Raw genomic sequence first — 12,851 nt, 5'->3', positions numbered from 1 at the left:
AGAATGTGTAATCAACTGTTCTGTTTTCCCTAAAAATCTGTATGGCTGTGGCCATCTAGTCGAGTAACAGCAGCTGCTAGAGAAGTAACAGAGCCTAGATTTCAATCACAATAAAAGAAAAAACCTACACCCGGATTCTCCTCTTTCCAGATTTCAAGTCCATAACAACCACGAGCACAGGGCCCAAGGAGTCTCTCTGGACGAGTGATCTAGAGAAAGACCAAGGACAATGAAGAGCCTCCAGAATTATCACAATAGAAATAGTGGTTACCTGAGCACTGAGCGCCAGGCACTATTAGAAGCATTTTCACATCCATTGTCACATTAACTCAAACAGTATTCTATAAGTTAGAACATATCCCAGTTTACTATGGAAAAAAACTGAGGCTTGAAGAACATAAGTTACTTGTCCAAAGTAGATCCAGAAAAGGCACATTTTTCTTAATCTTTGCATTAGGAGGTGGTCTCCTCCGCGCAAGACGTGAATTAAAAAAGAAAAACATCCCCACCTAGGTCTGACAGCAAGGGGGATATCAAGTAGGAAGAAAGGAGGACCCCACTATCATTACAGCAGCACTTGTGACCAAGGATTGCACTTGCATAAACAGGGGGACAATTAGCTCCCCCATTATCTCCATCAGCCAACCCCTAAGCCAGCCTAATAAACATATCATCTACAGAGGGCTTGTCATTAGTCCCTTAGCTCTGCCTTCCAAAGCCTGCCACCCCTATAATCCCTCTAAATAGCCACTCTGGAGTTGCCGGTGTATGTGACAATGAAAAAGAATGCTTCTATTGTTTCCCCTTTTCTGTGTTGGTAGGATTGGGGGCTCTTGTTTGCACATTCTGAGAAAAAGAAGATGAAAAGACAATACTAAATTAAACTGTATTCAGGCCTAGTGGTCCATTTCCATGTATTTAGTTTAACAAATATTCCTCATATGCCAAGCAAATCTTACAGAAACTGAGGTTTACTACCAATAAAAGATATGCATTTTTGAAAGACAAACACCATATGATCTCACCTACAAGAGGAACCTAATGAACAAAATAAACTAGCAAGCAAAATAAAACCAGGGGCAGGGAAACAAGGAACAGACTAACAGTGACCAGAGGGGAGGGGAGAGGGGGAAAAGGGTAGGAAGAAAAAGGGACTAGGCAAGGGACGTGTATGAATGACCCGTGGACATGGACAGCAGGGTGGGGGATGACTGTGGGAGTTGGGGGGGTGGGCTTGGCGGAGGTGGGCAAAGGGGGAAAATATTGGGACAACTGTAACAGAGTAACAATCAAATATTTAATTGGAAAAAAAATGTATTTAGAGTAAAGGGCCCTGCAGAAATATGCTACTTTATGTGTAACTAAACATCAAGAGTCCAGAGGTTTGTTCTTAAAAGTTCAAGTATTTCAACAGCAAATGAAACCATAACATATTATGTCAGCTCAATCTATTTTGTGGGTTTTCCTGGTTAATAATATTTCAGATTGTGTTTAGATTTGCTGGTACTAATTAAAATTAACCAGTCCCTCATAGTAGTTTCGAATGTCTCAGAATTTAAATCACTTTGACGCCCTTTATGGAAGGGAGCAGGTGGTATGCAATCCCCATAAAAACCAAGAGAAAAAGCAGAACAAGGTATTTTCCTGTTTCGTCCAGATCTCACTGAGTCAGAGCCGGTGTGCAACTATGGCGCCTCCAGACCCAGAAGGCTGTGTTCGGCTCCTGGGATCCCATTAACACAAATAACCTCCACAAGTCAGACGTGACTCTCTGAAAGAATTTAGGTTACATGACCAAAAAAACCTGGAAAAACAACACACAGATGCATGAATGAGATACATGCTGCAAGTGTTTTGATGAATTTTTCAATGGCAATTTTAGACTTTCATGTAAACAAAAATTACAAGAGCCAAAGATCCCATACCCCATTGTCCCAAATCCAATCTTCATTACTCTCCCAAAAGAAAAAAACAAAAATAAAAAACAGTTCGAGGATATCCAAACCAAGTTAACTCAAAAGAAATAGCCGACATTTAACTACCTAGTTTTGAGAAATCTAGATATTTCCTAACACACCCTTCCAGGTGTGTTAGGAAATATCTAGGCAGAGTAAAAAACTCAATTAAAGTAAGCTAAAATAAAACATGCTCACACATTCAGACTTCTTTTCTCCATAACAAAATGCCAGTCAAAGATGTCCTAAATCCAGGACATCAAATATACTGACATCGAAAACCAATGGCAAACCTGAATATTTGTTTTTTCAATGGCACAGATCATTTCAGTGATGCAGGTACCTTCCACTGGGGGCCAGAAGGCCTGCCTGTTGGAGTGGAATGGACTCTGGTTTCGAGGAGTCAGGGACACGCCTTCCAGTCCTGTTGATGCTCACAGCTGGACAGATGGGCTCACAGCTGGGCGGATGGCCCTAAGCAAGTCATTCAACCTTCTCTCCTTCCTAGAGGTTACTTTCCTTATTTAAGAGGTTGACGAAGACCCCTGTTTCCTAAACTCACCTAATCATAAGAATTACTTCGGGGTAACTGTTAGCAATCTGGGTTACAAGCCCTCTTCCCCAGAAGGTCCCTGAGGAGGCCTGGGACCTTATACTTAGTAAGTGATCCAAGTGAGGTGGCCAGTCCCACCCTGTTTTCCTGGGCGGGTGTCACTGGGGTCTCTGCCTGGGCTGTGCAGTTGCAATGGATCCAAGTTTGAAATATGGCAACTTCAAAAGATATTACCAAGTGACTAAAGTCAATCAAAAACATCCAGAAAATTGTCCTGGCCAGTGTGGCTCAGTTGGTGGGAGCATCATCCAGTACACCAAAAAGTCACAGGTTCAATCCCCGATCAGGGCACATACCTAAATTTCGGGTTCAATCCCAAATCCAGTCAGGGTGTGTACTGGAGGCAACCATTCGATGGTTCTCTTTCTCTCTCTCTCTGTCTCTCTCTCAAATCAACAAACGTATCCTCTAGCAATGATTGGGGTGGGAGGAATCCAGAAAATTACCAAGTCTATGTAAATGGTAGCAGCAGCAAAACACACCCAATGAGAAGAAGCTAAACCAGCTCCAGTGTATGGAACAGGGTTTTTTTGCCGTGTACGAAAAGGCTGATATTAAGGTGTCTGAAAACAACAAGAAGCACTCCTTATCAATGTGTCCTCACGCAGACAGGGATTTGTGGTGCTACCCATTCCTTGGCTGCAAGACAGACGCAAAGTGAGGTGGCCATCCTCAGAACAGCCAGGAAAGAAGTTTAAGACTGTTGGAACTGGGGATAAAATTAGGGGTATATTTCACAGGACTCCTTCTGACCAGTTTCCGGTGACATTCAAAGAAGTGGGAAGAAAACCCCCTACTTCTGGAGATGCATCAGTCATTGCCCTGGAATTATTAAATTCTGGATATGAATTTATGAAGGATCTATCATCTTCAATTGATTCAGGTCTCCCATCTCCTAAAACAGAAGAAAAGCCCATCTCTTCCCTTCACGCCATTCATTGCAAGTGCTGAGAGCCTGAGTATCTCAGGCTCATGATATTGAGCCTCAGGCCAATGATATTGGTGCTGATGTGCTGCAGAAACACCAGGAATACAGTCTGGCCAGCACCATCTACTACTCTGTGAAGGGACCCACTACGAGTGAGCGAAGTGCTCAGGTGATAGCCATCGACAATGGGAGCCAGAATGCATCTGACATAATCAGCAAATTGACTTTGACTTTGAACCACACCCTCCAAGCTGTCTTCACAAGGAGTTGACTGAAACATCTCCGGTACTGAAGGTTTGGATTAACAAAAATCAAGTTTCATCCTCAGACAAGACAAAAAGAAGGAATATTCGGCCAGCTGATTTTGTTTTTAGCTTACTGCTGTCCTGTTCAGAAGAAATTATTGGTCAATTGTTTAAATTACTAAGGACAGCAAGGCCTTTGTAAATTACCTTACAATAAACAACTTACAGTAAGAAAAATAAAGTGGTCCAAGTAACTCTTATCATCTGGTAACTTTAGCAAACGCTAGACTAGGTGATCCTCAAGCTGCCTGTCCTTTCAGATTTGATTCTATACCATCTGGCTATTTCATAAACATGTTCCAAAAATATGCACAATTATAATCATTAACACATGTTATTGGACAAAATTAATAAACACACACAGAAACAAGTACACCCTTCCTCCAACACCATCCATACCTTTAAACAACCTCCTAAATACCAGGGCAAGTGGAACACTTTATTTGGTGGGAAAAAATGTTTTTAATATTAAACTCTCAGCATATTAATATGGAAAGACTTGTGTTATAGAAAGAGAGAATTATATACCTAATATTTTAAGTGAAAACTATACATTGAATTCTTCCCTTAAAGAACAGCTTCATCTGGCTCTCTTCTCCTGCAGCCCAATACGCAGAAGGAAAAGAAGGCTAAGGGGAAGAAAGGCAGTGCCAGCCCAGCCCATGCTGTCGTGAAGGAGCAGGAGGCCAAGAAGGTAGGAGACCCTCTGTTTGAGAAGAGGCCCAAGAATTCCGGCATCAGACAGGACGTGCAGCCCAAAAGGGACCTCACCTGCTTTGTCAAATGGCCCCGCCATATTCAGCCGCAGCGGCCAAGGGCTATTCTCTATGAATGTCTGAAAGTGTCCCCTGCCACTGACCGGTTCTCCCAGGCCTTGGACCACCCAACGGTTGCACAGCTGCTCAGCTGGCGCCCAAGGACCGGCCAGAGACAAAGCAAGAGAAGAAGCAGAGATTGCAGGCCCAGGCCGAGAACAAGGCTGCCAGCAAAGAGGACGTCCCCACCAAGAGGCCACCTGTCCTTGAGCAGGGATGAAGGGGTCACCGGCCTGGTGGAGAACAAGAAGGCCCAGCTGCAGGAAACTGCGCACAATGGGGATCCCATAGAGCTGGCCGTCTTCCTGCCCGCCCTGAGCAGAAGACGGGGCTCCCTACCGCATCACCCAGGGGAAGGCCAGGCCAGGGCATCCAGTCCACAGGGAGACCTGCACCACCATCGCCTCCACATGGGTTAACTCTGAAGACAAAGGGGCTCTGGCTAAGCTGGTGGAAGCTCTCTGGACCAATTACATCGGCAGATATGATGAGGTCCCCCACCAATGGGGAGGCAACGTCCTGGGTTGCATTGCCACGCCAGAAAAGGCCAAGGCTAAGGAACTGGCCACCAAGCTGGGCTGAGTGTATACTGTTTGAGGTTTCTGTACATAAAAGTAATAAAAATGCTCCTTCAGCCAGGAAAAACAAAAAACAACAATATTATCTGGTGATTCTACCTGTTCCTAGCTAAGAAAAAGCTAGAAAACAGTCTGGCTAAGTCCCTAGCAGCTATAAAACAGCATGCTCCATAATTTTGGAATGCAATTGCTACAAAGCTAAAAAGTAAACAACACAAAACAAAAGAACAATGGCTGGTTACTAATGCTTCAGATTCAACCCTGTGGACAACCAGGTGGCTAAGAGTCCCCAGTCTTTTCTTGGGAAGGTCTTACCCGATGAACAAAAGCCTCTAGAAGGCTTTCTGCACACAGAGGTAGCAGCCTTTAATTTAGCCTTTCCTTTCGCTACACCATTTTTGCTATAGACCATTTTTCTAAAACCCTCATAATCTTCTAGTAGGATTTACTTTTATTCTCTTATTGACATTTATAAGTAACAAAGAGAAAGCCTGACTGCATGGAGCGCAGAAGGGGCAAAGCTGCCAAGGATGCTCATCAATGAGCAACCAATTATCATATGAGTGGCTCCCCCCCAAAAAATCAAGATTAAAACACAAAACTGAGTTTGAGTCACCCTTGCAACACAAACATTAGAAACTAAGAGTAAAACATGACAACACACTTTAGCTATCGGGAAAACAGTGCAGAGTAAGCCACTAAAGCAGCACACACTGGTACACTAGGTTAGTATAAAACACATTCAAACTGAACCTTGATGTTTGGACATGCAAATACTGGAAATATAATTCATTAGATCTAGGATCACACAGGCCAAAAAGTGATTTGCTTTAATGACAATGGTGGGGACACCAACTGTTATATACGACACCCCAGAAGCACTGAGTTAAAAGCCAGACATATGCTTATATATGTTTATGGGTCTGTTGCCCAACAAGCTCTGAGGCAATGTTTTGACCAAAACTCACACTCAATTAAAATAGAAATGTAAACTCAGGACCCAGGGGGCCAGCGTAACAGTGTGGTCAAGAGAACAAGGTTGGCCGTCACACAGACCTGAGTTAAAAACCCAAATCAACAGATTACTATGTGACCTTGAACAAGTCATTTAACCTAAGCCTCAATTTCCTCATTTGTAAAATGGAGATAAAGCTTCACTCAGCTATTACGAAATTAAGCAAGGTGATTTCATGGAAAGCATTCAGCCCTGTACCTGGCACAGAGCTAAGTAAGCAAGAATAACAAGCTAACTGTAAAATTAGCATGATTACTGTCTTCCAACCTCAAGTAAAACTACGAGTTTCCTGGAAACCAGACAAAAGCTCTCATCACCAGAAAAAAGACATTCGCGTACACTTACATAAAGGTAGTTTTTCATTTCTTTACACATTACAGGAACTTCCCCCCTCCTTAATACAACAAGATCCAGGAAAGGCTTCAGCGTGGGCCTTCTTAATTAGGAAGGGTAGTGTTCACTGAGATCTGGATTTGAGGAGTGAACAGTTGGTACTGTCAGGAGAAAGAGGGAAAGAGAGCAATAAAAAGCCTTCACGGCAGCCCACACACCACTGTTCACTAGAGAAAAACAACAGTTGACTGTTCACATTGTTTCATAATTGAGTGAGAAAATGAAGGAGAAAACAATCAGGTGAAATATTTTAACTCACGCAGAAGAAAGAACTAACACAGTTACTAGTAAGGTTAAAGTGGCCAAACTTGTCAAAAAAAGCTCAAGAAAAGGAAGGGGGAAAGTCTGTTTTTCTTATAGTTGAAGTAACACCCCGCACTCTATCCTTTTAAGATCGGGGCTCAAAGTCCCCATTTGCAACCGTCTTTGTCCACCCTCCACATGTGCCACTAGCTCGAATGTGCCTTTAACTTGTACCATCTTCCTAACCACGTACATGACTCTGGTGAAGGACAAAAACAAACTCTTGTGCACTATTATGTTTCTAGAATTCAGGAGAAAATTTCCTAATTCAATTATTTAAGGGAGACATTCCAAAAAACACTGGAAGAGGTAATTTTTTTGGGGGGGGGAGTTCCTCCTGAAAATAAATCGGTCATAGAAAAACTATTTGAGGACAACCAGAAACACATTTCAAAAATGCCGATTCTGAAATTTTGAGTTAGGAGCAGGATTAATGGGCTGTGAGGCACAGAACAAAATTCTCAAAGGAAAAAGTGAGCTAAAGGCTTCAGCAGGGAGTGCACATTGCCGTCAATCCATCAGTAGGCAAGCAAAAACTCCGAACAATAAAAAATGGAGAATAAATTATCTGTATCAATACGGGGAAATTTAGCAACAGAAAGATAATGAAGTATTCCACAGGCATTTCCAAGCATTTAAAGATATCGTTCCGTATTACAGATATTACTGAAAAATCAAAGAAGAGACTGGTTAGAAGGTCTAATTAACGACTTAGCAGTGAAAGAACAATGACAGGCCACAAGAAGCTGTCACCTAGAGATAACGGACATTTTCTTTTTACTGTTTAAGAACCGAGAAGAAGCCCCGATGGAATAGCTCAGTTAGTTAAGAGTGTCTCCCGGATATGCCAAGGCTGCATGTTCAATGCTTGGTCAGGGCACATACAACAAATCAACCAATGAATGCATAAATAATTGGAACCACCAATCGATGTCTCCCTCTCTCCCTCCCTCCCTCCCTCTCTCTCTCTTTTCCTTCTCTCTCTCTCCCCCACCCACCCCCTTCCCTTCCTCTCTCTCAAATCAATCAATACTTTTTTAAAAAAAAGAACCCAGAAGAATCTCCTTCTGCTTTTAAATGCAAATCACAATCTCAGAAGCACATTCTACTCTTTCCTTTATCTGAAAATGACTGCAATGTGAATTTGTTCCAGAGAGGACCCCATTCAGGCAGGGAGATGACATTAGGACAACCACACACTCTGTAAGGATGTTGAGACATCACATCCAGTGAGCTGTCACCTTCACACATGGTCTTGAACCACTATCTGTGATCAAAATCCCCTTTGAAGAATGAACCCTTAGTTTTGAGGACTATCGGGTCTTTAAAATTTATATAAACAAATAACACAAGCTATTTACTAGAAACTTTTTTAAGGCAGAATTTCAGTAATAATAGTATGAGCTGGTATTTAGTTGTACATTACATGGTAAAACAAACAAAATATATACCACAGTACAAGAAAGGTCAGCACCTCAGACTCTGTACTTCTCTTCCTTGTTAAAATTCCCTGGAACAGCGAATGCTGATGTGGGGACAAACTGCAATTTAATGTACCAGGCGATCAAGGTTAAAAAGGACACTTTTACACCAGGAAAACTCAAGGAATAAATAAATCATAATAGAGGGATTCATCCCACTGTTAAAGGTTCAAGTGTTCTGCCAAAACCACACTTGGTTTGGGAAATTTTATTTGTTGTTGGGTAAATATAAACAAATAGTGAAGAACACGAGACAAGATATAGCCTCTTAAAGGGTTAACTTACCTCTAGTCTTTTCAAGTTATATATTAATAAAGAACTTTAGTGTTTAAAAAAAACAAAAAAAAACCTCTTTTCTAGCTAAGGCAAGTCACATCCAAGTGAGTGAAATTTTTTGGTCATACTTGGTTTATCCCATCCCCTGTCACCAAAGGCAGACCTCAGTCTTCCTCCATAGGTCACTGACAACCAGGACCAGAAGCTATTGAAAATGCACTCCCAATCTCTGAAACGCCAATGCATGTTTAAGGAGGAGGAAAGGAATTGTACTGGGTTTAGAAAAGCTATTTAAATGTTTTCCAAATGCCTACGATTAGTACATGTCAACCAAATGGCATAGCATGGCATTAGCTGCCCCCTCCTTTCATCCACCCACTTACAACCCGGGCAATGAATGCAGCAGAGCACTCCAGACCAAAGAGCTAGGAAAGTATCGTGCAGAGAAAATAGGAAGCCTGCATTTTTGATATGGGAAAAAGCAAGTGATGGCAGACTTGTGCTTTTAAAGAACCTACAAGCGCTTTCTAGTTCAACCCATCCCCAAATCCAAGCCACCCTTTCAACTTTGCAATTAAAAGAGAGGAGAAATTCCGGTCAACTCGCCTTGGGGGGTTGAGGAGTCAAGCAGGGAGGAAGATGGAGACAGAGAAAGAGCAAGCCAATGAAAGATACCAAAATTTCCCACCTTTCTTAAATTCTTCCAGCATAGCGTCCAACTTGGTGTCATTGAAAACAAAGTGTAAGGGGTGGTTATAAAATTTAGTGATGGTTTTCAGGGGAGTACAGTCATCTGGATCCACGAATGCCAAGTCTTTGACAAATAGGAGGTCCACGATGTTGGAGCGCTCCCCCTCGAACACTGGAATGCGAGTGTAGCCGCTCTCCATGATCTCCGACATTGTGTTGAAGTCCAGAATGGCTTCACCGGTGATCATGAAGCAGTCCCGGAGGGGAGTCATCACGTCTTCTACCGTCTTGGTGCGGAGCTCCAGCGCCCCTTGGATGATGTTCAGCTCCTCCTTAACGAGGTCGTTGTAGGGGTCTGTGACCCGGAGCATCTCCAGCAGTTTTTCCCGGTTATAGACTGTGCCTATCTCCTGGCCCAGGACGCAGTCCAGCAGCTTGCTGACTGGGTAAGAAGCGGGGAAGGTCATCATCATGAAAAACTTGGTGAGGAAGATGGTGTTGGCCCCAACCGCCAGGCCGTGCCGGGAGCAGATGGCCTGGGGCACGATCTCCCCGAAGATGACAATGCCGATGGTGGAGACCACCACGGCCACCAGGCCTGAGCCGGCGATGTCGTCGAGCAGGATAGTGAGCGTGGTGTTGACCAGCACGTTGCCCAGCAGCAGCGAACACAGCAGGTAGTTGCCCTGCCTGCGCACGGGCTCGATGCGCTTGGCATAATTCTTCTCCTTCTCGGTGCCGCAGTTCTGCACGATGCGCAGCTCCATCGGGTCCAGAGCCATGAGCCCCAGGTTGAGGCCACTAAACATGCCCGACAGGCACAGGAGCAGCGAAATAAAGATCACCTGCAGCCAGAAGGGCAGCAGGAACTTCTTCTCCTCGCCCACTATCATTTTGGTGTCCTCGCCGTCGTGGTAAATCCAGGTGGTCTCAGCCCATGGGGCCGGCGGGAGCCCGGCCACCCCGGAGCCACCCTTGCCCCCGACAGTGCCACCCCCGGACCCCGGGCCGCCGGCGCCCAGGGCTGGCGTGGACAGCGATGTGCACAGGTAATAGGACTTGCTCTTCTCCATCTTGCGCAGCGGTTTGATCTCAATCTCAATGATGCCCGATGTACGGCGGTTGAGAATGATATGGGGCAAGATGATGATATCTGATGTGCGCATACCGCAGAGCTGGGGGCCGCTGTCCGGCTCTGGTGGCGCGGGGCCCCCCAGCCCGCGCTCTCCCGGGCTGTGACGCCGCCGCTCGTGCTCAGTGAAGGCGATGCGGGTCCACGTCTCGTTGTTGATGTTCTGCCCGTACACCCGCAGCTTGACCCGAGTCCTCTCGCTCACCCGCAGCGCCCCCCCTTCCATGAACGACACGTCGTTCGTGTCCTCCAGCCGCAACCCGATGATCACCGTCTCCTCGCTCTCCCCCGCCGCGGCGCAGCGTCCCGCGCCGCAGCAGCAGCTCAGCAATAGCAGCGGCAGCAGCCTTTTCGCCGCCGCCTGCAGGACCCCCCAGCCGCGGGCGCTGAGGCTGCGGTGCGCCGCCATCTTCCAAGTGGGCAGTGCGGCAGATGCCTGCCCGCCCGCCATCTTTACTTTGGGTTCACAAGCGCCACAGCCAATCATAGGGTGGCTGCTCCAGCTGCGGCTTCATCCTTCCCAGCCTGCGGCGCGAGTGCAGGCACCGGCCCCTGAGCGAGAGTGCAATGGAGCGTCCGCACCCAGTGCTCAGCAGTCCGCCCCCCTGACTGACACTGACTGGGCCTGGACCAACTAAGAAACCTGGAGGCTCGCGGCTGGGGGGAGAGGGAGGGGAAAGCACCAGCCGCTACCGCGAGAGGCAGGCGGACCAGCCAGTCGCGAGCGGGCGGTCGCCCTCCCAGCCAGGGGGCTGGAATGGGGGCGTGGTCGTGAGCGGAGCCGCGGGCCAATAGTAAGGTAAGTGGGTGGGGATATGAGGGCCACGATCCTCCTCCACATGCCAAGTTTCCAACTGAAAGGCGCGTGACTCTTGTGTATGTGCGAGGGAAGGAGGTGTGGCCAGTGGGAGCCCGAGAGCCAGTCACAGGAGAGCTGTACGAAAGGGGGCGGGGCTCCCCGTCTGGTGGCCTATGAAAAGGGGCTGCCCTCGGGGTCATGGTTCCCTGTGGAGCCTAAGTAGTGGAACCCAACACTTAGTTTGGCCAGATTGGACTCCTTCCTGTGGTGCGAGGCGGCCGGTTTCTCGCTGCACCGCGTTGACAGCTCCCTAGTGCTTGGTGCAGGTAAAGAGAGGGCTGAGCCTTCCTGTCCCAGAAGCCCGGGAAGCGCACTGGGCACGGCTTAAGATGCACATTAGCCTAAAATGAAGCCGGGACACCGACCGCGCCCCCCTCTAGTAATCTTGGCCCCAGCACGGCAAGGACCTGCTCTTCTAGCCTCCTGCCTCTCCCTAAGGGACGTGCGCGCTCTGCAGCTTGCGGTCGGGTGCCGCCACCTGCTGGCCAGCTGGGCACTCTGCAACGCTTTCCAGGTGTGCCCCAAGCCCCAAAGGGTGTGTGGAACCTGGGGTTAGAGTTAAGCAATTTCCCCATCTTCCAAATTGTAAGAGTCTACTCATATTCTTGCTGAAAGTGTACATCCCCTGGACCCATTTCATGCTTACTGAAAAGGTCAGAGCCAGGAGTCTGCATTTCTAACAGGGCCCCAGGCAACTTTGGGAAATAGGAAGGGAAGGGACATTCTAAACAGACACAGGAAAGCTCATTCTTTATTTTTTTAAGATTTTATTTTTATATTTATTTTTAGAGACAGGGGAATGTAGGGAGAAAGAGAGGGAGAGGAACTGCGAAGTGCGAGAGAATTATCAATCGGGTTGCCTCTTGTACGACCCCCAACAGGGATGGCCCTCAACCCAGGTATATGCCACTTCCCACAATGGAGCCTGAGACCTTTTGGTCCTCAGGACGACCCCACTGAGCGGCACCAGTCAGGGCCTTTACCCACACCCCCTCCCAGAATGGTTGTATTAAATTTTTTAATTTAATATTAGTTTTCAAATTTCCCTTAATGAATATTACTGTCATTAGCAAAAATTTAAAAAACAAATATGTGCATATGCATGCACACACTCATGCACACTTAACGATCCTCATCTAGAGTGCTTTTGTTGTAACTTCATATTCTACTCAATATGACAGCCTCATTCTTTTTTTCAAAAATTTTATCTTACTATGGTAAGAACACTTAACATGATATTAACCATCTTAACAATTTTAAGTGCACAATACATTATTGTTGACTATGGGTCCAAGGTCACACATCAGATCTCTAAAGCTTATTCATCTTAATTGCCCATTTCCTCCTCCCCCACCCTCTGGTGATCACCATCCAGTCTTTGATTTTATGAATTGGACTATTTCAGATAATGCATATAAGTAGAACATGCAGTACTGGCTTTTTTGTGTGCCTGGCTTCTTTTAACATAATGTCCTCGAAGTCCATCCACGTGTGGCATACTGTAGAAT

The 12,851-nt window shown here is 46.0% G+C and overlaps 1 protein-coding gene and 2 pseudogenes across 4 annotated transcripts in view; 2 read left to right on the top strand and 1 right to left on the bottom strand.

Moving 5' to 3' along the window:
- Positions 1–11,216, bottom strand: part of CNNM2 (cyclin and CBS domain divalent metal cation transport mediator 2) — a 136,772-nt gene extending 125,556 nt beyond the window's left edge. For 2 of the 4 annotated variants that reach the window (XR_004903481.1, XR_004903482.1), the window contains exon 1: positions 9,351–11,216. Coding sequence is in view for 2 of the 4 variants with exons in the window: in XM_028512177.2 (XP_028367978.1) it covers positions 9,351–10,971 (1,621 nt within the window). In the remaining 2 variants the exon portion in view is untranslated. The remainder of the gene's footprint in view (positions 1–9,350) is intronic. The other 2 variants (XM_028512177.2, XM_028512178.2) reach the window with 2 other exon arrangements.
- On the top strand, positions 3,022–3,531 carry LOC114496185 (annotated as a pseudogene).
- LOC114496186 lies at positions 3,682–5,765 on the top strand (annotated as a pseudogene).
- Positions 11,217–12,851: the final 1,635 nt, after the last annotated feature.

The sequence above is a fragment of the Phyllostomus discolor genome, chromosome 5 (genome assembly GCF_004126475.2).
Source record: "Phyllostomus discolor isolate MPI-MPIP mPhyDis1 chromosome 5, mPhyDis1.pri.v3, whole genome shotgun sequence".
Lineage (NCBI taxonomy): Eukaryota > Metazoa > Chordata > Mammalia > Chiroptera > Phyllostomidae > Phyllostomus > Phyllostomus discolor.
Note: the sequence above shows the minus strand (reverse complement) of the source record. Positions and strands in the feature narration are given on the sequence as shown.